General features: G+C 41.3%; 1 protein-coding gene across 4 annotated transcripts in view; it reads right to left on the reverse strand.

Moving 5' to 3' along the window:
* The window catches only part of p4ha2 (procollagen-proline, 2-oxoglutarate 4-dioxygenase (proline 4-hydroxylase), alpha polypeptide 2), a 68000-nt gene that overhangs the window by 17197 nt on the left and 23430 nt on the right, over nucleotides 1-27373 (reverse strand). For 3 of the 4 annotated variants that reach the window (XM_035779681.2, XM_035779678.2, XM_035779680.2), the window contains exons 1-6: nucleotides 13706-13818; nucleotides 6338-6437; nucleotides 4547-4643; nucleotides 4160-4311; nucleotides 2394-2531; nucleotides 1387-1626 (exon numbers count right to left, since the gene is read on the reverse strand). In XM_035779681.2, the coding sequence (XP_035635574.1) occupies nucleotides 1387-1626; nucleotides 2394-2531; nucleotides 4160-4311; nucleotides 4547-4643; nucleotides 6338-6419 (709 nt within the window). In that variant the 5' untranslated portion in view covers nucleotides 6420-6437; nucleotides 13706-13818. Of the gene's footprint in view, nucleotides 1-1386; nucleotides 1627-2393; nucleotides 2532-4159; nucleotides 4312-4546; nucleotides 4644-6337; nucleotides 6438-13705; nucleotides 13819-27373 lie in introns of those variants that run through there. The other variant, XM_035779679.2, reaches the window with a different exon arrangement.

Raw genomic sequence — 27373 nt, forward strand, 5'->3', positions numbered from 1 at the left:
AGTCTCATAGAAAAGCGTCTGAATACTTATGCAAATAAGGTATTTCTGTTTTTTTTGCAAACATTAAAAAAAAAAGTTTTTGATTTGTCATTATGGGGTACTTGTCAGGACTTCCGCTGAAGCCGGTCCCTCTCCTTGTTCGGGTGGCGTTCGGCGGTCGACGTTCTAGCCATCGCTGATCCACCTTTCATTTTCCATTTGTTTTGTCTTGTCTTCCCACACACCTGGTTTTAATTCCATCATTACATGTTGTGAATTTAACACTCTGTTCCACCCATGTCCTTGTCGGAATTGTTTATTGTAGTGCTTGTGCACGTTATGCTCGTGTGTAATGGGTTTTGTTTACCAATTGATTTATGGTTCTGTTTATGGTGGTTTTGTTTATTAAACTGCGCCGTTGGAAATCAGTTTTTGCTCTCCTGTGCCTGACTTCTCTGCCGCCAGTACGCATCCCATACAGTATTGTGTGTAGATTGATGAGGGAAAAAATGTATTTAATCAATTTTAGAATAAGGCTGTAACGTAACAAAATGTGGAAAAAGTGAAAGGGTCTGAACACTTTCCGAATGCACTGTATATTAGTTGGGTCAGTTACAGTTACCTTGACAAAAACAATCTACTGACAACTCCCTAGTACTGTATTTCCCTTTATATACTTCAAACGCTTTAAAGGGTTAAAAGTAGCGCTTTTCCAGCCACTTATCCTGTCCTTTTCCTGCCACAAACACAAAAAAACATACCAAAACTAGGGAACTACCCGGCAATATGTTATTTTAGCTAACTACAGTAGCTAATGTTACTCTTTTAAATCTGATTCTTTCCTTGGTAAATATGGCAGCGCTGGTAGATTTTCCTAGCTGTTCGCCATCGGGTTTGGTCCATTTAACTTCACATTCAAACAAAGCAACCAGATCGCCATAATTGCAGCCTTCAGCACACAACATCACTGATGCAGTTCAAAATAGTAAACCATGACCACTCTCTTGGTTACACCCTGGAACTATGGAAGATGTATATGAGAGTTGGTGAGATGGTGATTATGTGAGAATGCATGAGAATATTAGATTATGTGAGGAATCTGTGTGAGAGAGTGAGAGTATAAGAGATTGAGATAGTGAGAATGTGTGAGGGAGAGTGAGAGTATAAGTAATTGAGATAGTGAGACATTGTAACAGAGAGTGAGAGTATAAGAGATGGAGATAGTGACATTGTATGAGAGAGAGTAAAATAATAAGAGATTGAGATAGTGAGAGTATAAGAGGTTGAGATTGAGAGAGTGAGAGAGAAAGATGTCTCTCGTGTTCTCAAACACCCCTAAAAATAAGCTCCTGGATATTAAACAAGTTCTGAATATGTTTCAGTGGTATTGTCGCGTGTGTGTCCTACCGATGGCCACTAGGCGGCGTGTCAACTCGATGGCGCGGGGCAGGTCTCCCATCTGGTAGACGGAGTAGCTGAGATAGTCCAGGACATCGGCCTTGGACACCACGTGCTCCTCCTCTGCATCCATCTGCCTGAGGGCCTGCTGCATCCACAGCACCGCGTGGTAGTAGTCTGCCTCGTTGTACGCCGTCTTCCCCATATCGTAACAGTCATCCACTGTTAGGATGGCGTTGTGGTGCATCCCTGCAGTTATAGTATAGTATAGTATAGTTAGGGTTGTAAAATTACAGTAACTTTCCCAAAATTACCAGGTTTTCCAGAATTCCCAGTTGGAAGATTCCTGGAATCAGGAGGGAATTAGCAGGAAATCCGTGAATCCTCCAAACAGGATTTCTGCAAAGTATTGGAATTTGGGGAAATGTTGCCACCCTTAGTATAGTGTAGTACAGTATAGTATTAATGTACCATTCTGTTCTTAGCACTTCATAACAACTTCCATGAATAAGACTATCTATAACCAGTTAATGAACTGTTTATGAGGTTTACTCCATAAAATTGCTCCATAAATCCATAATGGTGCTGTGATACTGTAGATTATGTTTCTATTGCAACAATAAAAGGGGAAAATCAAAACACTTTGCTTTTTATCCTTTTTCTGACAAAGTTGTCAGACGTGGTGGGTTAGAATACTAAGAAAGGATGCACATTTGTCGTAAAACAAATATACACAGTGAATGTGTGGCCAAAGCATCTGCTCTTGGTGTCAAGGCTGTTCTGTTTTAGCTTGTATTTCTGGAGAGGTTAGACATCTGTCTGGAAGAAATAGAAACCACTCTGCAGAAGCACTTAGCTTGTTCGAAGCGTTCTGGAAGGGTCAGGTTGAGATACGCTCAGCTCACACACTGTGATAACACATATGGAGGCTTCTAGAATCTTCCTTGGCAGTGTTGGAGTGATTTTATCTGTGTCTGCAGGGAGTCAGAGAGAGAATAACAACACTCCTTCTTTACCTGGCAGTTTGCCCCTGGCGAAACTCTCAGAGTCCAGTTTGTACGTGTCCTGGAGACGCATCAGTGCCTTGGCAGCACCTTTCTCATCCTCCTGGTCAGGGAAGTACTGCCTGTGTACTGTCATGTTGGAGATAAACCCTGAGGGTGATACATACACAGAGTGAAACGGTTTAAAATGATTCAAATCTTGTGAGTCATAGAAACGTTTGTCCCAAGTACCACTCTATTCATTTTATAGTGGACTACTTTTGACCAGGGCACATAAATAACAAATTGACTGTGAGCTCGATACAAAGTTTCTGTAGAAATAAATCAGATCAAGCCTGAACTGTGCCATGTAGTAGGGAGTTGTAGTTTCAAACAGGCCAATATTCTACATAGTTTAGAGCAGAAAACACGACAATTAACTACAATGACCATAATCCTTTGCATGCTTACTTGTCTGTTCTGTGTGGAGCAGACACGGAGACGGAGAGAAGAGAGAATGTGCGAGAGGGATAGAAAGCAGTTGCTTCGCGAGGCATCTCTACCTGAAAATATATGATCTAAGTGATTGATAGTTGCTATTCAGCGATCATAAAAGTATGCCTTATTTACTTTAAAAAATGACTAAAAATGTTATTTTGTCAGACAGCATTGGCAGCAGCTCTATAGAGATGAGATGATGACTTGGAATAAAGTCATTAAATAAAACAAATATTTTATTAAAGTAAAGTCATATGAAGAAATGATGGTTAATAAGTGATAAGCAGTAATGGGCAGTCACTAGCATCATGGGACTTTTATAATTGTTTTATTCTGTGTTGTTAGAGCATTCCCCCCACATAACGCATAGTGCATTTACTGTCTAAAAAAAATACTGAAATCAAAAACAGTAATAATTTTAAGTAAATTTGAAATGAAACCGAACCGACCTCAAGCAGCACTAATCGCTCAGCAATAATAAGGTGCTATTTGGGATGCATACAAATAGTCAAAGACACCAAGCACAGAACATCTGCAGTGGAGCTGCCTGGTGTGCAATGATATAATATGTGATCTAGTGTGTGAGGTTCAGATAACTAGAGAATGTAAACTGTGATTCTAGTCACGTATAGCAGTGGTTCTCAAACCTCTCCTCAGGGAGCCCAAGACATTTCAATATTTTGTTGACTCACCTGATACACCTAATCAAGGGTTTGCTGATTAGTTGACAAGATGAATCAGGTGTGCTAGCTCTGGAATATATAAAATACATGGAACGGCTTGAGGTCACTGAGGAGAGGTTTGAGAACCACTGACGTATAGGCTAAGGGAGACTAGCTGATATAATAACGGTATCTTCAGGTATTTTTGTTGCCTCTAGTGATGGCTAGATAACAAACACACAGAGTGTGTTACAATCCAGCCCTAATATCAACAAATACACTGGACCTTCCATTTAGCCTCCTTCCAGACATCTGACAACACCAAGTCGGAGGGTCCACATTTATGCTCGGTTGCATGGCTGTGCATACAGCATGCAAAGACAAACATATAAGTAAGACAGAAGACAATTACACACACGCACACGCACACGCACACGCACACACTGAAGACGTGACCAATGTAAACAGATACAGTTACAGCTGCACAGCCAGTGTTCTCTCTCAGCTCCACTCTACTCTGCAGATGTGGGGTTGGAGCATGATGGATCACAATTGGCCCCACACCCCTTTCTCCACAAGCCTCCACACACCCACACAGAGAGAAGCTATAAGCTCTCCCTCCCTCCATCCCTATCGTACCGTCTGAAGGGTCCTGCAGCACCAGGCTCTCCAGCTCGGACCACTCCGTGTTGAGCCTCTTCATCAGCTTGTAGGCGTTGACGGGGTGGGCCAGGTAGCCCTCCGGGTCTAAGGTGGAGGCACGCGTCAGCACGTCCAGCTTGTTGGCCCAGCTACAGCACATGGAGGGAAAGAGTCAGGTTCAGGCTAGTAGAAAAGTATCTCCAGTCGTGCTACAATCCGATCATTGATCATCTCACAAACTGACCTATTCCATCTGTCAGTTAGGCATATTCTGGCAAATGAACATCATTGGGGAAAAAAGGCTAAAAGGATTCTATGGTTACAGATTCTATGGTTACAGATTCTATGGTTACAGATTCTATGGTTACAGATTGTAGTGTTCACCTTTTCACAGCATCTAGTTTGGATTCCTCTGCTTTGATGTATTCTTTCAAGGACTGAACCAACTCCTTCTCTGTGTATATCAGGTCTGTCATTTGACCTAATAGAAGGTTTAAGGGAAAAAAGCAATTCTGTGAAGTTGAAAACTGAAGATGACTCATTCAATATCCTGAATCTTTTGTGTTATAACAGACTACTGTACACATATGTTATAAACGTGTTAGGCAACCAGGTCGAGTCATTTCCCATGATCCTCATTTCCTGAGAGAAAGTGGATGCAGAATGTGCTTCGGTTTAATGGTCCGTGAAATATTTAAGCTATTTTCTGAACAGTTTCCGACACAGACTTTAGTAAGTGAAAATGCAAAAAAATGCTCAACACGTAGCCTCCTCTGCTGAGATTGTGTAGTATTATGTGTCCAACCACACCGCATTATAAATACCCATGTGTCTTTGAGGTAAGGGGGTGTGGATGCCGATGTATGCAGAAAACAATTCCATAGCAACGCTGGACAGTTAGGAGTGAGCTCAATGCGGTTGCCAGGAGGACAGTGAAACAGATTCACGGCACATTTGTATCTTAGTCTAATGGCTGCCAAACTAAGCAAAGTAAAGTAAATTACTACTTCAACTAACATTATACAGGCGTCTGGTGCCCCTTGGAGTGAAATTAAGTTCAAAATGTTATTTCAGAAATTGGACTGAATAAGAACAACTTCTACTTGCTTAGTTACTAATATTTGTTGTATTGAGAAAATCTGTTAATAAGGCTGCTTTGAACGATGTAAACTCTCCTAAGCTTTGTCTGATGCAGGCGTTTCCTTCCGTTGATAGCTTTGCTGCTTTTATGCGGGTCAGATGTGAGAAGAGTTCAGAGACATAGAAAATGTAATCGAGATAACTATTTTATTGACTTATGCCATGTTATTATGCGTTATTATGCTATCTGAGTGACTCAAACATTATAACCAAATCAATGTGGGTCCCATGCCATGACAAAATACTCCTGAATGCATCATCTTTGGCATTTTAGATTCTCCCTGACAGTCTAGCTTTAATTTGGTGATTGTTAGTTCTCAAAGAGTCTTTATTTAAATACTATATATTTTTTCAATACTTTATATCTGGTTTAAGTTGTTTAAGTTTACACTGAAAAAGTTGTATTATCGTTTGATTTTATTGTTTGGACTTAGGTGGTCAGAAAAAACATTTAGGCAGCCCACTCAATACTTTTCTACACACAAAACCCTGATGTTGTCACGCCTTGGTCTTAGTATTTTGTGTTTTCTTTAATTATTTGATCAGGCCAGGGTGTGACATGGGTTTATGTTATATTGTATGTTCGTATTGGGGTTTGTAGTATTTGGGATCGCGGCTGATTAGGGGTGTTGTATAGGCTTGGCTGCCTGAGGCGGTTCTCAATCAGAGTCAGGTGATTCTCGTTGTCTCTGATTGGGAACCGTATTTAGGTAGCCTGGTTTCGCTTTGTATTTCGTGGGTGATTGTTCCTGTCTCTGTGTAGTTTCACCAGATAGGCTGTAATTAGGTTTCATGTTCCGTTTGTTGTTTTGTATTTTGTATAGTTATTTCATGTGTCACTTTTTCTATTAAAGTCATGAGTAACCACTACGCTGCATTTCGGTCCGACTCTCTTTCTACAAACGAAGAACGACGTTACAGATGTTATGTCATACATATAAGGGTAATGCTATAGGCCTACTTATAGATTTGTAGTGGTACAGGCATACACTACAGAGGCGTAATGGTATAGGTATACAGTACATATAGGCTTACCTATAGAGGTGAAGACTTCAGCCTGTATGCTACAGCAGCAGCAGACCAGAGCCAGGGAGAGGAGGGACGGGTATTTTCTCATTGTACTGGTAGACAAGACCTGCAATGACATCACACAATCACATCAGTCATTCAATTCAATTCAATGTTATGTATCCCCTCAGGGGCGATTAAGAAAGCATGTCAGTTAGTCAATTCAATTCAATGTTATGTATCCCCTCAGGGGCGATTAAGAAAGCATGTCAGTTAGTCAATTCAATTCAATGTTATGTATCCCCTCAGGGGCCATTAAGAAAGCATGTCAGTTAGTCAATTCAATGTTATGTATCCCCTCAGGGGCGATTAAGAAAGCATGTCAGTTAGTCAATTCAATTCAATGTTATGTATCCCCTCAGGGGCCATTAAGAAAGCATGTCAGTTAGTCAATTCAATGTTATGTATCCCCTCAGGGGCCATTAAGAAAGCATGTCAGTTAGTCAATTCAATTCAATGTTATGTATCCCCTCAGGGGCCATTAAGAAAGCATGTCAGTTAGTCAATTCAATGTTATGTATCCCCTCAGGGGCGATTAAGAAAGCATGTCAGTTAGTCAATTCAATTCAATGTTATGTATCCCCTCAGGGGCGATTAAGAAAGCATGTCAGTTAGTCAATTCAATTCAATGTTATGTATCCCCTCAGGGGCCATTAAGAAAGCATGTCAGTTAGTCAATTCAATGTTATGTATCCCCTCAGGGGCGATTAAGAAAGCATGTCAGTTAGTCAATTCAATTCAATGTTATGTATCCCCTCAGGGGCCATTAAGAAAGCATGTCAGTTAGTCAATTCAATGTTATGTATCCCCTCAGGGGCCATTAAGAAAGCATGTCAGTTAGTCAATTCAATGTTATGTATCCCCTCAGGGGCGATTAAGAAAGCATGTCAGTTAGTCAATTCAATTCAATGTTATGTATCCCCTCAGGGGCGATTAAGAAAGCATGTCAGTTAGTCAATTCAATTCAATGTTATGTATCCCCTCAGGGGCGATTAAGAAAGCATGTCAGTTAGTCAATCAGGTATATATTTTCATTATCCACACAACAAATTACATTAGGCTTTCAGAGATGCAATATGAGAAAAATTGTTTAACTGGCAATGTTTCCATTATTTGAAAGTTGTCTGTGCAATAATGCTGTGTGTTAATAGTTTCCAACAGGCCTTTTCCTAATATGTGAGCCATTACTGGCCAGTTGTTACTTGGTAGGCCTTGTGCTGTCTGGCGTCTTGTCATCTGAGTCTAAAATGGCTGCAAAACCAAGGGCCTTCATTGGGGCTGGCCCGTCACGTGCCTGATGAGAAAGGATGACTAATACAGTGAATCTCAAAATAATTTCCCTTGACTCATCATATACGCTCTCCTCGCCTCCTAAAACACACCAGAGGGAAGCTAGTGGAGCTTTGGAGTAGAAGACTGCTAAAAGGTCTGGTAACCAACTTACAGTATGTCTGGAACTTGGGTTCATGGGGTCATGGGGTTAGGGGACAGGCAGAGTGTACTAGACTGCTGCTTCATTTGCTTCCCTAATGGTTAAGAATCCCAAAAACCTGTCTGGCTCACAAATACAGAGGAATTACTTGGTTGAAAGAAGTACTGATTCGACCAAAGACAAAACAACATTTTCCACTTTCTCTCTTCTATATAAAACCCCAAAGACTGTTGATATAGACACACAAAATACATACTTCAGAGAGAGAGATAGAGTTTCCAGTGAGGTTATACAGGGTGTGAAGCAGCATTGTGCAGAGTGTTTCTGAACTCTCTCCAGCTGCTTCACCATATAATTCCTGTTATGACTGTTTACTGACAGTTTGTCTAATAAATCACAGCTCACTCCAAACTGTCTGGACCCCTTTCTTCTCCTTAATCCAGCTCGAATTTGGGATTACCACCACCAACAACGTCTAGTAAAATACAGTGTGATATCTAATTGTCAAACAGAGCTCATGAATCTGAGGCATGCTAAAGGTGTTCTATGGAGTGGGGAAAAAAACTAGCTTAATCAATAACTGTTTGTGTCCAGTTTTGATTGAACCGTGAAAGCTATGACAACGGATTTCAAATTCTTAAATATTTGTGACTAGTTCTACATTATGCTTCCAATTGTTTATTACTATGCTATACTTTTAAAAGTGAAACACTGAAAAGGGAGGGCAGAATTGATAGATTTATACGTACAGTATATGCCATCATTTTGAAATTCATTGTTTTCATCAAAATTATACCAATCCCTTGAGTCTTTCCAGATGATGAGTCCAATAATCATTTGTGTGATGTTATGAGCAGAGGGAGAGGAGGAGCAGAGATGGCTTCTAGCTAAAGCACTACCTACAGTGCCTTCGGAAAGTATTGACCCCCTTGACTTTTTCCAAATTTTGGAAATAATTTGACCCTAATTTGATCCAGTACCTTTGCCTCTATCTGGATTTCCGACCTCTGCCTGACCTGACCTTGAGCCTGCCTGCCGTCCTGTACGGTTGCCTCTGTTGCTGTAATAAACATTTTTACTTCGACACAGTCTGCATCTGGGTCTTACCTTATCCTGATATATATAAGGTCCCACAGTTGACAGTGCATGTCAGAGCAAAAACCAAACCACGAGGTCGACAGGGTTGTGTTGAAGCACAGATCTGGGGAAGGGCACCAAAACGTTTATGCAGCATTGAAGGTCCACAAGAACACATACAGGCCTGATTGGTCGAGTGCTACATTCTTAAATGGAAGATGTTTGGAACCTCCTAAACTCTTCCCAGAGCTGGCCGCCCGGCCAAATTGAGCAACCGGGGGAGAAGGGCCTTGGTCAGAGAGGTGACAACGACCCTGATGGTCACTGACAGAGCTCTAGAGGTCCTCTGTGGAGATGGGAGAACCTTCCAGAAGGACAACCATCTCTGCAGCACTCGACCAATCAGGCCTGTATGGTAGAGTGGCCAGTCGGAAGCCACTCCTCAATAAAAGGCACATTACAGCCCACTTGGAGTTTGCCAAAAAGCACCTAAAGACTCTCAGACCATGAGAAACAAGATTCTCTGTTCTGACGAAACCACAATTTAAATAAATAAATAATGATATTTAACCTTTATTTAACTAGGCAAGTCAGTTAAGAACAAATTCTTAAGATTGAGCTCTTAGCCTGAATACCAAGGACGTCTGGAGGAAACCTGGCACCATCCCTACAATGAAACATAGTGGTGGCAGCATCATGCTGTGGGGATGTTTTTCAGTCGCAGGGACTAGAAGACTAGTCAGGATCGAGGCAAAGATGAACGAAGCAAATTACAGAGAGAACCTTGATGGAAACTTGCTCCAGAGTGCTCAGACTGGGGTGAAGGTTCACCTTCCAACAGGACAATGACCCTAAGCACACAGCTAAGACAACGCAGAAGTGGCTTCGGGAAAAGTCTCTGAATTGTCCTTAATTGGCCGAAAGAGTCCGGACTTGAACCCAATCGAACATCTCTGGAAAGACCTGAAAATGGCTGAGCACCAATGCTCCCCATCCAACCTGACAGAGCTTGAGAGGATCTGCAGAGAAGAATGGGAGAAACTCACCAAATACCAGTGTGCCAGGCTTGTAGCATCATACCCAAGAATACTCAATGCTGTAATCAATGCCAAAGGTGCATCAACAAAGTACTGAGTAAAGCGTCTGAATATTTATGTAACTGTGATATTTCTGTTTATTATTTTATTACTAGCAAACATTTCTAAAAACCTGTTGTGCTTTGACATTATGGGGTATTGTGTGTTGATTTATGAGGGGAAAAAACTATTTCATACATTTTAGATTAAGGCTGTAACGTAGCAAAATGTGGAAAGTCAAGGGGTCTGAATACTTTCTGAAAGCACTGTATATCTGTGATATAGGTTGTATCACATCCGGCTGTGATTGGGAGTCCCATAGAACGGAGCACAATTGGCCCAGCGTCGTTTTTGTCGTGTTTGGTCTTAACTGACTTGCCTAGTTAAATAAAGGTTAAATAAAATAAATAATAACAAAATATCGGCATGGGTAAGTTTTGTCCCCCCAAAATAACGGAATTGGTATCGGACCCCCCAAAAAACATATCGGTAGGGCTCTAATTTATCTGCCTATCTAGTTACTGACTGATTGTACGTTATATTTATTTTTGCTTACCATTGACCAGAGGCTGGGATGAACTCACAGTGAAACTGTTGCTGTGTAAAAATAGATATGCTCTAGTTAATCTGGATAAATGACCTGATCAAGCATAAACACACACACCCTCCCCAGGCTGAGAACATGCTGAGACAACCCACCCAAGCCTCAGACTTCACCTTTCCAGATATCTGTCATTTCCTAACATTAACTCATTACTCACAACACACTGCTAAAACATTCATCCCACACCTTTCACCTCAGGAGTAAAATTTCCCTCTAATTTTTTGGGGCGCTGAGCAAATTTCAGGTCTGCTGAGTGCAAACTTCAACGTTGTGAAAATTCTGTGCGTTTACTGTGAAAACTGAGGCTGTACCCCCTTTACTGTTTCAGACAGTGGTCAAGTAGATTACTGTGAATGATGATAATGTAGACCTACCAGAGTGGCATACCATCAAAAACAATGGAGAAAATGCATCCCTTAACATGGAAATAGCTGTTCAATCATTCAGCCTAAAGCAGCAGCCAATGTGTGGTGTTCAATGTAGTTCTACATCCCATGAGAGTGAAAAAAAACATGCAGGGCTGTTTATACACTTCCCATACCATTATTACAGAGAATCAGACAAATCATGCAACCCTGCCTATTGGCTACTTAGCTTATTCAAACCTGTCTCAAAACTCAACACTCCCCCTTTAAGACAAAAAAAAAGCTCTTTACCCCACTTGCCTTTCAAAGTTGTCTAGAAATGTACACGTTTTGTGTTCTTGTAAGAAGCAATCACTCCCCCATTGCTGACTGCAAATTATCTATAACTGGGCTAATTACTCACAAACTAGCAAAGAATATGAACAAATGTGCACACATTGCTACATGCAGCTCTCGCTTTGATCTCAAATCAAATCAAATGTTATTTGTCACATGTGCCGAATACTACAGGTCTGGGATGCCATTTGATTAGCTGTTCAGGAGTCTTATGGCTTGGGGGTAGAAGCTGTTTAGAAGCCTCAAGCACATCTACTCAAGACCGCTCATACTGTTAACACAGTCAAGTTCAAAGTGAATGGCACAGATCTATATTTGCATATAGGCGTGCTGCAGCTCTGATTGGTTATGGTGCACCGGTCTGTGTCGAGTACAAGCCTGAGTCGTGCCTGTCAATGCAATAGAAACCTACTCCGATGCGTTTTGCATACTAAGTCTTGCGTAGTTGTTTCGGGCACGTTGCATTGAAAGTGGCTCAAATTGCATTGATTCGATTACAATTCCCACAGTAAAGCAAATGTTGATAGTGTTACCTATGGGGGAAAAGTTGAATATTGTGCTTCTCTGCGCAGGCTGATAATTCGTCTGGGCGGCAGTCTCCAGGGAGCTGCACGCCCCCCGCAAAGCTTAGAGGGAACAGGAGGCCAACCCGCTCACTCCCTTCCATCTCGACAGCACACTAGTAAAAAATGTTTTCTCTGTGTTACTTGAGTTGAAAGAAGGAGATGTGTTCAAGAATAGAACTCTGAACTATTCCAGAGCAGTATTGGCTAGCAAGTGACCTCTCCAATATGTATGATGAGCTGAGATCCAGTAAGTTTGATAAGGGTCCAGAGTTGACACAAGGTCAGGGCTAAGTGATCAAGATCCTCAATACAGTCCAGGTCTTACTGCAACTGTTTGTTGTTTGTCAGCCTGAGCAAACTTTGATGTGAGCTCCACAATGAACTGCAAAGCATCCAATCAAGGACGCAGCAACACTGTTCAGCATTCAGCCTCACGATGTCACTGCTAGCTCACCTCTGTTTTGGCATTTATCTGGATATCTGTTTATACAGTTTGACTCAAGCAGTGCAGGCACTCATTACACAAACTTGATCTAACACCAAGCTCCCTCCTGGCTGTGTACACATATGGGCTCAAATAATTCCGGTGTTATATTGCAGTAACATTCGCAAACACTTACACCACACACAGACGTACGCACACGCACACGCACATGCACACAGACTCACACGCTCCCACAAGTAATGATGTTCTTTAAACAGAATATTGAGATGTAAACCTACATTGTAGTGGAGTCTCTGTACACAGATAATGACATTGAAAATAAGAAATGTCCTTTGCAAGTTTCTTCCCCCAATTAAATCGAATTTGTTTCTGGAGAATGATGACTTTGTTCCTTTGTCTTATTTGAGCAGTTCTCTCTGACAGTAGGGCTATAGAGGAGTAAATGACGTCAATGTAGACTTGTCAATGACGACTTTACTGAGTCTGATGGATTATAGAGCAGAAATTGTTCAATTCAGTCTGAAAATGTGTAGACATTTTCTTATTTTTTATTTCTCAAACTGATTGTTTTGGGATGCTTGCTTCTTAGTTTTCTCAGTTCTGTAACCTGCATGGCTGCTTGCCATATCTGCAGCCAGAATGCACAAAGATGTACTAAAAGTAAGAGGTTCCACCTATGGCAATATCAAATATGCATTGTAGTACCGTTATAACTAGGCTACTTAGCCTATTGCGGATCTTTCTATTGTTTCCCTGTTAAACAGATAAATTAGTTATGTGTATATTTGATTCACGGATCAAAGTAAAGTAAAGTATCCAATAACACTCCCCAGCATAAGGACAAAAATAACCCAGACCGGCTGTCTCAACGTCTGGAAATCACATCTTCTTGCTACTTCACGCCGTTACAATGCCAGTGACGTCAGCCAAGACACCGACTTTTCTAGAAATCCCCGTCACTGGAACACTTCTGGGTCTCGTGAATGTAAATTGTTCTGAACTCGCTCTATTTTTTTTTATGTTGAGAGAAAGGTGAATGTATATGTACTGTTATAAATACCTATAGATTACCTAGCCCTCAAAAACCTGAAGTTATAATGGCATTCTGCAATATTGGCTAAAACTTTTAAAACTTTCTCTGCAAGTCATGTTACATTTTTGCTGCATTATGCTACAGTTGCCAACAAGGCACGTAAAGCAAACAAATGCGCAAAAGCGAGCAATTCACGATTTCATTAAATAATTCGGCAGAAATCCCAAGTTTAGCATCAAGAATGTCCCATAAAACAGGGCAGTTGTTATTGACAACCATACACACACAGCATGTTAAAGTAATAACATGATGCTCGCCTCTGTGTGTATATTACATATTAGATCAAGTAAGATATCATGACAGTATGCATTTGGAACATGAAAATGTATATGAAATCTTACCGTTTCTTTCCCTTGCAAGACTATCCTACACCTTTAACCGCATCAGAACATATATTCAAGACCGCCCGGGGTAGGTGATTAGCACGAGTATTCTGCCAGCAGCACAAATGATGACGTCAGTTTAATGTGGTAATGACACCTTCAAAATAAAATGCCCTCATTTCTAAACAGTGCAACTCATTCAGATTATGTTGAATTTGTATACATTTTTATGAGGGCTTTTTTAATCAATGGCCACAGGGGTGGTGGAGAACGAAGTGCTGCTGGGTATGTATGACACAGTCCCCCTCCAAAAATAACTATTTGGTTAGTAGAGACCCTACTGAGTATTTCCCACCCTACTTTAGCTGAGGCAGGTAGAATTAGTTATCTCTTTACAAGCCAATAAGCATCTCGTATACTGTGTATTGAAGTGAATGGATTGGGTGGATTAAGGAATCACCAGTACTCTGTATTAACGCTGTTACGCAGCACAAGAGGCCCATTTAAGTTTTGCAGACTCTATTGAGTAATTCAATTGTATTTTATTAAAAGTGTATTTAGACATATATATATATATAGATTAAAGAATAGAGTAAACGTTCAAACGCTGTTATAAATACTACAATATATATTTTTAAATACGTCAATTTATCCTTTTAATTTTTTAAAGGTGTTTTCAATGCTGTGAAAAACAGTTGTACTACACTAGAGTGCAAAACAATTGTGATATTACAAAGTTTAACATGTCTTTGAAGGGGGACTCTTGTTCTTTTTATATTCCACATTGATAATGCGAGCATAATATCCTGCTGCCAGGAGAACGGTAGTGTGACGAGCAGAGATGTTACCCCTGCCACGTACAGAACCTCCTCTCATCCGTAGAGAAGGTCAAAGACCTCCTACAAAATGCGCACTTCATTCTGGGACACTTCAACCCCACCGGTGGTATTAGCATTAAATCAGACTCGTATAGTTGGCTACTGATGACAAACCGTCATAGAAGGGCTGTGGATACCATGGCGCACTTAATGGAAGGAAGGTCCTTATTACCAAAATTATACATTATAAAAAGTTAGCACACCTACAACCTAGCGCACAAAATGACGCCATCTGTGGAATGGTCCAAATTCCTTCTTGTAGGCTACTTTCCAGCACATGTCTGAAGCCAGTTTAACTGGAATGTTATGTAAATAATGAGTTGGTTCGAGCCGTTCGACACGTCTTGGAAGATAAAATAAATGTTGGGATATAGACTAGGCTACAGATGCAACCAACATTCATACTGCTGTCTGGACTGAAGGTAATTACGGTAATATAATACATGCCCAGCTGCACGTTTACTGTTTACACAGTCCAGAAAGTTCTACATCTTTCTGGAAACTCAAGACATCCCACCAGAATTCCTGCTTCACTCGGCCTAATTTGCATTTTAGACCTGTAAAGTGCCAATCTTTTAGGTCATTTGGTTATTCATGATTAATTGCTGACCACTCAGTAATGAAGTTAACAATTAGGTAACAAAGAACTGATTCCGATTTTGAGGTCAGTTTTGTGCATGCAGCTACAGCCTGTATACAAGCCTATTGATCATTATATTGACATTAGGCCTTATACATCAGTAAATAGGTCTATATGTTAATATTAATTACAAGAGCCTGTAATCATCTACTAATCATGAGCAATAGCCCTAAATTAAGCATTAAATGAACTACACTATAATGTTTATAGAAAGATTATTTGAAAGTAGACTCAAATTAAGTGTTGCCAAGCTTAGGGTTATTGGGCAGGTTAGGTTATTTCCTAATAAACACTTACTTGGGATGAAATACTATCCTTATTTATGGATACGTCAAACTCCACTTTTTGATGAGTATATTGTATTTTCATTATTTTCTACTTTATGAACCACAGTATTGTTTCTGAACGCAAATCAACTCTCCAACCATGGAATTGAGGGGTCAAACTCTATTTTTGAGAGAAATCAAAGATTATCTAGTATATTGACAAGATAGCCGAGTGACCGCTCTAAGAATGGAAATACATGTCCTTAATGATTGAATGCAGGCCAGATCAGGTGGGACCATTCTAGCCAATGAGAGGGCAGATACAGGTGTGAACAACAGTCACAACTAAGTCATTTTTCTCAAATCAAATTGTATTTGTCACAAATTTGCACCAAATACAAAGGTGTACATGTTACCATGAAATGCTTACTTACGGGCCCTTTCCCAACAATGCAGAGTTAAAAAGTGTGTGTGCCAGTGGAGGCTGCTGAGGGGAGGACAGCTCATAATAATGGTTGGAAAGGAAGGAATGGAATAGTGTCAAACAAATGGAAAACAAGTTACCTTCGATCCACAGAAAAAGGACAATGTCAGAGTTTAATTCAATAAGACAAAAGCTGTGAAATGGAGAGTTGAAAATAAAGAGAAGGGAGGGACAGAGAAGGAATGTTTGTGGTAAAAGAGGATGATAGCAGTGCCGACTATGTTATGTGTGATGATAGTGAGGTACTATACAAATTTGACAGTCACATGACTGGGACTTAAAATAGGCCTATGGCACTTCAAGGGAACGGTTGCTGACTGTTCAGATGGGTTAAATGGAAACTGAAATCTGGACACTGACTGTAGGACCATAATCTCTGACATATCCTAATATGAACTCCTGCAGAATTAAGCATTTTTTGCAGTAACATGATACACCAAATATAGGCTACATTTTGACTTGTGAACATTAACGTTAGTGGAGAAATATTATTTCAGCATCTTGAGAGAATTAGATATCATCTGTAGAGGTGCTATCTTTATCAGCATCATAAAAGCTGATAGTATTTCCACCAGATAAAATGTGCATCCAAGCCAAACTGAAATCTTATCAGAAACATGTTGGGTTGTTTTCACTGATTCCCATTTCCTTACAACAGGTCAGAATGATGTCATTTGGAAATTTTGCACAGAAAATAATACCAGTTTTTTGGGGGGTTATTGCATTTTCTCCCTGGTCCTTAAACGTCTTTGCTCCTTGAAAGACGCAGAGATTCCAAAGAACTTTAACTAGATTGAAGCATTCATTCTATCGATTTATGACATTATTCTGGTGAGCAAGGGTTTATTTAGTCTTCTAGGGCAACATATAATGAGAGAAGATTAGCTGCATGTTTCTAATTATAGACAAGTTTAGTAACAAATAGCTTACCAAAATGTTGGAAATTAAAAGCAGAAAAAAATTATATGACACTCATACACACACACACACACACACACACACACACACACACACACACACACACACACACACACATAGTGCCTTGCGAAAGTATTCAGCCCCCTTGAACTTTCAGGCACATTTCAGGCTTCAAACATAAAGATATAAAACTGTATTTTTTTGTGAAGAATCAACAACAAGTGGGACACAATCATGAAGTGGAACGACATTTATTGGATATTTCAAACTTTTTTAACAAATCAAAGACTGAAAAATTGGGCGTGCAATTTTTTTTTTATTCAGCCCCCTTAAGTTAAAACTTTGTAGCGCCACCTTTTGCTGCGATTACAGCTGTAAGTCGCTTGGGGTATGTCTATCAGTTTTGCACATCGAGAGACTGACATTTTTTCCCCATTCCTCCTTGCAAAACAGCTCGAGCTCAGTGAGGTTGGATGGAGAGCATTTGTGAACAGCAGTTTTCAGTTCTTTCCACAGATTCTCAATTGGATTCAGGTCTGGACTTTTACTTGGCCATTCTAACACCTGGATATGTTTATTTTTGAACCATTCCATTGTAGATTTTGCTTTATGTTTTGGATCATTGTCTTGTTGGAAGACAAATCTCTGTCCCAGTCTCAGGTCTTTTGCAGACTCCTTCAGGTTTTCTTCCAGAATGGTCCTGTATTTGGCTCCATCCATCTTCCCATCAATTTTAACCATCTTCCCTGTCCCTGCTGAAGAAAAGCAGGCCCAAACCATGATGCATGGTGGTGCCATGTTTGACAGTGGGGATGTGGTGTTAAGGGTTATGAGCTGTGTTGCTTTTACGCCAAACATAACGTTTTGCATTGTTGCCAAAAAGTTCAATTTTGGTTTCATCTGACCAGAGCACCTTCTTCCACATGTTTGGTGTGTCTCCCAGGTGGCGTATGGCAAACTTTAAATGACACTATTTATGGATATCTTTAGGAAATGGCTTTCTTCTTGCCACTCTTCCATAAAGGCCAGATTTGTGCAATATACGACTGATTGTTGTCCTATGGACAGAGTCTGCCACCTCAGCTGTAAATCTCTGCAGTTCATCCAGAGTGATCATGGGCCTCTTGGCTGCATCTCTGATCAGTCTTCTCCTTGTATGAGCTGAAAGTTTAGAGGGACGGCCAGGTCTTGGTAGATTTGCAGTGGTCTGATACTCCTTCCATTTCAATATTATCGCTTGCACAGTGCTCCTTGGGATGTTTAAAGCTTGGGAAATCTTTTTGTATCCAAATCCGGCTTTAAACTTCTTCACAACAGTATCTCGGACCTGCCTGGTGTGTTCCTTGTTCTTCATGATGCTCTCTGCGCTTTTAACGGACCTCTGAGACTATCACAGTGCAGGTGCATTCATACGGAGAGTTGATTACACACAGGTGGATTGTATTTATCATCATTAGTCATTTAGGTCAACATTTGATCATTCAGAGATCCTCACTGAACTTCTGGAGAGAGTTTGCTGCACTGAAAGTAAAGGGGCTGAATAATTTTGCACGCCCAATTTTTCAGTTTTTGATTTGTTAAAAAAGTTTGAAATATCCAATAAATGTCGTTCCACTTCATGATTGTGTCCCACTTGTTGTTGATTCTTCACAAAAAAAATAGTTTTATATCTTTATGTTTGAAGCCTGAAATGTGGCAAAAGGTCGCAAAGTTCAAGGGGCCGAATACTTTCGCAAGGCACTGTAGGTTGGAGTCTTTCAACCACTTCACAAATTTACACATACACACACACACTAGTGGTGTGTGGGCCAACAGTTTGTTTACCTGCACCCGCCCACAATTTCAAACAACCACCTGACTATATGTGATGAAGTGAAAATCTGAGGCCAGCATCCAACCCTAACCCGTTATAGAAAATGCACTGTAGGCTACAGTCAGAGACAGTGTATTGATTTTTCGACAGGGGGTGCAGGAATTTCTTTATATATATTAACAAACTGTGGTTTTGACAAGTCGGTTAGGACATCTACTTTGTGCATTCCTGCACCCCCTGTCGAAAAATCATTACACTGTCTCTGACTGTTGGCCCAAGCACCACTAGTGTGTGTGCGTGTGTGTGTGTGTGTGTATATGTTTAGTCCAGTGAGTGTGCACAGAATCAGTGCAACAAAGGGTCAAGGCAATAGTCCGCGTAGCCATTCGATTAACTGTTCAACAGTCTTATGGCTTGGGGGTAGACGCTGTTCAGGTGCCTTTTGGTCTCAGACTTGGTGCTCCAGTACTGCTTGCCATGCAGTAGTAGAGTGAACAGTCTATGGCTTGGGTGGCTGGGGTCTTAGATAATTTTCTGAGCATTCCTCTGACAGGTATAGAGGTCCTGGATGGCAGGGAGCTCAGCCCAAGTGATGTACTGGGCCATCCACACCACCCTCTGTAGGGCCTTGCGATCAAGGGCAGTGCAGTTGCCATACAAAGCGATGATGCAGCCAGTCGATACTCTCAGTGGTGTAGCCGTAGATGCTCTCAGTGGTGCAGCTGTAGAACATTTATTTTTTTGCCTTTATTTTACTAGGCAAGTCAGTTCAGAACAAATTCTTATTTACAATGACAGCCTACACCAGCCAAACCCAGATGAAGCTGGGCCAATTGTGCACAGCCATATGGGAATCCCAATCACAGCTGGTTGTGATAGAGCCTGGAATTGAACCAGGGTGTCTGTAGTGACACCTGCAGCACTGAGATGCAGATCCGTAGACTGCTGCGCCACTCTAGAGCCTCGGTTCCATGCTGCATTCTTTCAACTTCCTGGAGGGGAAGCGGCGCTGCCCAATATAATCTCTTATTTTGCTCTGTTTGCTTCCGTCTGGTTCTTAAACGGTAAACGGTTTCCGTAATGAATACACCCCTGGTTAGATACAAGGCTGAATTATTCAGTTACATCCATTGGGTGTCAGCAATGGTCCATGTGTGAGAAAAGTATAATGTTCTGAAATGGTCATGTCTCAAATAAAGGACCATGTTCTTTCCTTATTGTACCTTGGCCCTACAGGGCCTCTATACAGGTATCATAATAGGCTACTAACATTGATTATGAGGTTTATATTACTATTACATATCGTATCATTGTAATACCGTTGAAGATACTAAGGTCAGCAGATGTCACCCTCTACAGAACTTTCTGAACTCTGAACTCCATCAAATGACAGAGTAAAGCTTTCCATCATAGAATTGGTTTATCACTTGTAGCTGTTTATCATGTGCGACGTAGGCTATAATATGTATGTTTTGTAGTCTGGGTCAGTTTTATTGTATGAATATTCCGATATTTTGCTATTGTTTATTTACGTCAGGCCTCACCTCTCTTTCACCTTTCTCATTGTGACGCTACATGAGGAATCACATCTTGTTGACTCAAACAGGTGTCTCATTTATTCTTAGCTACTAAACACAAAGGTATTCCGTCACCTCAGTTGATTTTAAAGAATAATATGCCATTGGGTGTATTTTACACCTTAGCAGAGGCTCTGAAAGCTCTGACTGAGACAGTGATTTAGTAATTACGTGTAAAGCGGCGAAGGCATGGTATGAAACCAAAGACAATAGTCCTCTATGGTCCTCTGTCGCTCCGTTGGTAGAGCATGGTGTTTGCAACACTAGACTAGTGGGTTCATTTTCTGGGACCACCCATATGTAAAATGTATGCATGCATGCATACAGTGGGGCAAAAAAGTATTTAGTCAGCCACCAATTGTGCAAGTTCTCCCACTTAAAAAGATGAGAGAGGCCTGTAATTTTCATCATAGGTACACTTCAACTATGACAGACAAAATGAGAAAAAAAATCCAGAAAATCTCATTGTAGGATTTTTAATGAATTTATTAGCAAATAATGGTGGAAAATAAGTATTTGGTCAATAACAAAAGTTTATCTCAATACTTTGTTATATACCCTTTGTTTGCAATGACAGAGGTCAAACGTTTTCCGTAAGTCTTCACAAGGTTTTCACACACTGTTGCTGGTATTTTGGCCCATTCCTCCATGCAGATCTCCTCTAGAGCAGTGATGTTTTGGGGCTGTTGCTGGGCAACACAGACTTTCAACTCCCTCCAAAGATTTTCTATGGGGGTGAGATCTGGAGACTGGACCTTGAAATGCTTTTTACGAAGGCACTCCTTTTTTGCCCGGGCGGTGTGTTTGGGATCATTGTCATGCTGAAAGACCCAGCCACGTTTCATCTTCAATGCCCTTGCTGATGGAAGGAGGTTTTCACTCAAAATCTCACGATACATGGCCCCATTCATTCTTTCCTTTACACGGATCAGTCGTCCTGGTCCCTTTGCAGAAAAACAGCCTCACAGCATGATGTTTCCACCCCCATGCTTCACAGTAGGTATGGTGTTCTTTGGATGCAACTCAGCATTCTTTGTCCTCCAAACACGACGAGTTGAGTTTTTACCAAAAAGTTATATTTTGGTTTTATCTGACCATATGACATTCTCCCAATCTTCTTCTGGATCATCTAAATGCTCTCTAGCAAACTTCAGATGGGCCTGGACATGCACTGGCTTAAGCAGGGGGACACGTCTGGCACTACAGGATTTGAGTCCCTGGCGGCATAGTGTGTTACTGATGGTAGGCTTTGTTACTTTGGTCCCAGGTCTCTGCAGGTCATTCACTAGGTCCCCCCATGTGGTTCTGGGATTTTTGCTCACCATTCTTGTGATCATTTTGACCCCACGGGGTGAGATCTTGCGTGGAGCCCCAGATCGAGGGAGATTATCAGTGGTCTTGTGTGTCTTCCATTTCCTAATAATTGCTCCCACAGTTGATTTCTTCAAACCAAGCTGCTTACCTATTGCAGATTCAGTCTTCCCAGCCTGGTGCAGGTCTACAATTTTGTTTCTGGTGTCCTTTGACAGCTCTTTGGTCTTGGCCATAGTGGAGTTTGGAGTGTGACTGTTTGAGGTTGTGGACAGGTGTCTTTTATACTGATAACAAGTTCAAACAGGTGCCATTAATACAGGTAACGAGTGGAGGCCTCTTAAAGAAGAAGTTGCAGGTCTGTGAGAGCCAAAAATCTTGTTTGTTTGTAGGTGACCAAATACACATTTTCCACCATAATTTGCAAATAAATTCATTAAAAATCCTACAATGTGATTTTCTGGATAATTTTTTTTCTCATTTTGTCTGTCATAATTGAAGTGTACCTATGATGAAAATTACAGGCCTCTCATCTTTTTAAGTGGGGAAAACTTGCACAATTGGTGGCTGACTAAACACTTTTTTGCCCCACTGTAACTAAGTTGCTTTGGATGAAAGCATCTGTTAAATGGTGCAGTGGTCTATGGCACTGCATCTCAGTGAAAGAGGTGTCACTACAGTCCCTGGTTTAATTCTATGCTGTATCACATAGGGTGGTGCACAATTGGCCCTGGGTTTGGCCAGGGTAGGCTGTCATTGTAAATAAGAATTAGTTCTTAACTGACTTGCATAGCTGTCTAAAGTTAACTTTTAAAAATATATGTTACTGTAGGAAGACGTATAATATTTATAGATTGTAGAATGTATATAGTATGTTCCATCATCTGACACTCTGATGACTATGTACTGATTATGTTGGTGGCTTTGTCTACTCGGGCATCAGGTAGCTGAGTATTGTGCATATAGTGACAGAATTGCTCGAAAAACGGCATTCCTTCCACCCATTTACTTAAGTTAACACTAATAAACTTTTATCAGTCATCTGAAGGTACTGTACTTGAAGGTATACCTCTACTACTCCAGAACCTTTTCTCCAGAGCTGATCGTTCTGCCTGGCTTCCAGAACACAGAACATGACAGAGAAACAAAAGGTAGGGAACAGGAGATTTAGGCTGGGTGAATTAGTGTGTCCAGCCACCCAGCCAAGGAATGACTCAAGGGCAATCTCTCAACGAGAGGGATCAGGTTACAAGCCGTGTCTGTCATTACAGCTCATTCTCCAACAATAGAGCTAATAGTCTTTTTGTTGAGGTTAAGCTGGTAGATCATTTCAATCAGTTGGTGACATCACTCTGGCAGAGAAATTAAGTATGATTTGTGTGATTGCGTTTATTTAGTGAGCAGGTTTTTCTGATCCCGATCCTATATCTGGAGTACTTACGCACTGTGTGTGTGTGTGTGTGTGTGTGTGTGTGTGTGTGTGTGTGTGTGTGTGTGTGTGTGTGTGTGTGTGTGTGTGTGTGTGTGTGTGTGTGTGTGTGTGTGTGTGTGTGTGTGTGTGTGTGTGTGTGTGTGTGTGTGTGTGTGTGTGTGTGTCGCTTGAGTACGCACCCATGCAAATCTATTAGTGTGTGTGTCAGTAATGGCACTCAAGCATCCCTTACTGTTTAACATATCACTTTGTCTTTTGTGTATTTTGTATTCTTCTGTAATATTTTATGGACACGCTGCTATTTCCCTGTTTTGCCTTCTTGCAAGGTCGCCCTTGCAAAATAGTTTTTTAACCTCAATGGGTTTAACCTGGTTAAATAAATGTTTAATTAAAAAAAAAAAGTTATGGCTTCACGACCCTGTCACTCAAGCATCCTTTACTGTTTAACATATCACTAAGTTATGGCTTCACTAATATTGACTCAGTTCTTTCCTGAAAGGATAAGTAGCCAAGCCAGACGGACAAGCAGGTTGCCACCCATTCCAGTAGTAAAATACAGGTGAAAACAAGGGAGAGGCTTACACCAAAATAACCACTGAGTACTGACCCAGGTCAGAGAGGGACCTCTCAGTAGGGAGTAGCTCTCAGCACCAAGCCCCTGATTCAAAGGCCTCTAATGAAAGTGTTCAGTAGGTCTTATCTGGTCTATAGTGGCACAGAACATAGGCAAGGAACCCAATAAGAAGAAGAATATGAGGATGAAATATAACTTAACCTAAAGAGACTCCATCTCTGGAGGGATAAACGTCCGCGATACGTCAGTACAGATGTAGGATCTTCGATTGAACACTATTATGTTGCTGAGAATTTTCCTGCACGGCAGGAAATGCAAAATTGTAGTGTATTTTAGTTTTAAAAAGGCATCTAAAGTTTGTCATTTCCACTTGGAAAATTCAGACTTCATTTGCCCCGCCAAAAAATGTATCAACCTCTACAAAAATGTCCACACATAATAATTTACATTTCCTGTTACTGCGGGATTATTTTCCTGCTGAAGCAAACTGGCTCAAATTATGATCCTACATATCTACCACACAAGGACTGGAAATCACCCTTCTGGCATTCCCAGAAATTCCATCAGCAATAACAACAGTGAATGAGAAAGACAGATTGACAGACACTGCTGCAGAACTGCTTTTCAATCCGGATAGCATGTGGCCAATGCCACAGCTCTCCTCTTTGAGATCTGAAATCAGGTCAAACAATTTCCTATTACAATGTTAAGCCCAGAGCCCACAAAATACAGTTTTAAGCATCTCTAGGTTTGGGACAGGCTCTTTTATCATCAAATTACATCTATGGTACACTATATGACCAAAGGTATGTGAACACCTGCTTGTCGAACATCTCATTCCAAAATCATGGGCATTAATATGGAGTTGGTCCCCCTTTTGCTGCTGTAACAGCCTCCACTCTAATGGGAAGGCTTTCCACTAGATGTTGGAACATTGCTACTGGGACAAAAGCATTTGTGAGATCGTTCCAATTCATCCCAAGGGTGTTCGATGGGGTTGAGGTCAGGGCACTGTGCAGGCCAGTCAAATTCTTCCACACTGATTTCAACAAACCATTTCTGTATGGACCTCACTTTTTGTACGGGAGCATTGTCATGCTGAAACAGGAAAGGGCCTTCCCCAAACTGTTGTGATAAATTTGGAATCACACAGAATCATCTAGAATGTCATAATATGCTGTAGCGTTAAGATTTTCCATCATTGGAACTAAGGGGCCGAGCACGAACCGTGAAAACCAGCCTCAGACCATTATTCCTTCTCCACAAAACTTCACAGTTGGCAGTATGCATTCGGGCAGGTAGAGTTCCGCCAAACCCAGATTCGTCCATCGGACTGCCAGATGGTGAAGCGTGATCCATCACTCCAGAGAACTCGTTTCCGCTGCTCCAGAGTTCATTGGCGTCAAGCTTTACACCACTCCAGCCGACGCTTGGCATTGCGCATGGTGATCTTGGGCTTGTCTGCAGCTGCCCGGCCATGGAAACCAATTTCATGAAGCTCCTGACGAACAGCTCTTGTGCTGATGCGTCTTCCAGAGGCAGTTTGGAACTCGGTAGTGAGTGTTGTAACCAAGGACAAGCGATTTTTATGCACCACACGCTTCAGCATTCAGCGGTCCAGTTCTGTGAGTTTGTGTGGTCTAACACTTCGCAGCTGAGCTGTTATTGCTCCTTGACGTTTACACTTCACAATAACAACACTTACACTTGACCGGTGCAGCTCTAGCAAGGCAGAAATTTGACTAACTTGTTGAAAAGATGGCATCCAATGACAGTGCCATGGGCATGCATGGGCAGTGTTTCAAAGAGCAGCTTAGAGACGGAATCCAGACCCCCAGGTCTTCTCTGCATTTCACTCTAAATCCTATTTGACCACATAAGACCAGAAACCATAAATCTCTAACCACGGCATGTTATAAAAAGCCAACGTAGTTCCTTCCCGAGTGAAAGATTCCACCACTCAGCACAAAATCCTTGAGGTCTGCAACTCAAAACAAATATGCAATTGTAATACGTTAATTGACAGGCCAATTGTGCGATACCCAAGCCTGCACACCACACATCAAAGAAAAAGAAACATTTCTGAGTATTTGACTTTTGTTTCATTGGCTATCTAATATGAAACACACCAAGACATGTTATGTCATGTTATGTTGGTAACGTGTGTAAAGTACCTGAAGAAATAAGCAGAATATAATGGAAAACATGTGTGCACCCATAATTACATTTCCTTTGCATGGCAGTAGTGGAGATTTCCACAGATATTGAAGTATTGCATTTCACCAAAGGGTTAGATGAGGACGGTACAGTGGACTGATTGTTGAAGCTCATCTGTTTGAAACTCTGAAGTTAGCCATAAAAGGTTGTTAAGGATGTCTCTCACAAAGGATCAACTCATTGATGTTCCTTGACAGGGGTATGCAGCTTAACGAGAAGGAAACAGCAGATAGTCTGGAAGTAATTATGCAAAGAAGGTAAGGCATTCTCCTGCAAACTCCCCCTAAAGCCACAAAATACTTTCCATTCCTTAAGCCTAGGGCTGTAAATAAGGGTCAGAGCTAGATTCCCTTCCATCACTCAAAGGTATGTGGACACATAATCGTTGAACATCTCGTTCCAAAATTAGATGGGCATTAATATGGAGTTGGTCCCTTCTTTGCTGCTATAACAGCCTCCATTCTTCTGGGAAGGCTTGCCACTAGGCTTGCTGGAACATTAATGCGGGGACTTGCTTCCATTCAGCCACAAGAGCATTAGTGAGGTCGGGCACTGATGTTGAGCGATTAGGTCTGGCTCGCAGTCGACGTTCCAATTCATCGATGGGGTTGAGGTCAGGGCTCTGTGCAGACCAGTCAAGTTCTTCCACACCTTTCTCGACAAACCATTTCTGTGTGGACCTCGCTTTGTGCACAGGGATATTGTCATGCTGAAAAAGGAAAGGGCCTTCCCCAAACTGTTTCCACAAAGTTGGAAGCACAGAATCGTCTAGAATGTCATTGGATGCTGTAGCGTTAAGATTTCCCATCACTGGAACTAAGGGGCTTAGCCCGAACGCCCCAGACCATTATTCCTCCTCCACCAAACTTCACAGTTGTTACTATACATTAGGGCAGGTTGCGTTCTCCTGGCATCTGGCAAACCAAGATTCATCCATCGGACTGCCAGATGGTGAAGCATGTTTCATCACTCCAGAGAACGTGTTTCCATTGCTCCAGACTCCAATGGCGGCGAGCTTTACACCACTCCAACAGATGCTTGGCATTGCGCATGGTGTTCTTAGGCTTGTGAGCGGATGCTTGGCCATAAAAACCCATTTCATGAAGAGCCCTACCAACAGTTATTGTGCTGACATTGCTTCCAAAGGCCGTTTGGAACTCGGTAGTGAGTGTTGCAAGCGAGGACAGACAATTTATATACGCTACGCGCTTCAGCACTTGTGGTCCTGTTCTGTTAGCTTGTTTTGCCTACCACTTCGCAGCTGAGCTGTTGTTGCTCCTAGATGTTTCCATTTCACAATAACGGCACTTACAGTTGCCCGGGACATCTCTAGCAAGGCTGAAACTTGATGAACTGACGTGTTGGAATCAAATCAAACTTTATTTGCCACACGCGCCGAATACAACAAGTGTAGACTTAACCGTGAAATGCTTACTTTACAAGCCCTTAACCAACAGTGCAGTTCAAGAAGAAGAAAATATTTACCAAGTAGGCTGAAATAAAAAGTAATAATAAAAAGTACCACAATAAGAATAACAATAACGAGGCTATATACAGGGGGCACCGGTACCAAGTC

The sequence above is a fragment of the Oncorhynchus keta genome, chromosome 11 (genome assembly GCF_023373465.1).
Source record: "Oncorhynchus keta strain PuntledgeMale-10-30-2019 chromosome 11, Oket_V2, whole genome shotgun sequence".
Lineage (NCBI taxonomy): Eukaryota > Metazoa > Chordata > Actinopteri > Salmoniformes > Salmonidae > Oncorhynchus > Oncorhynchus keta.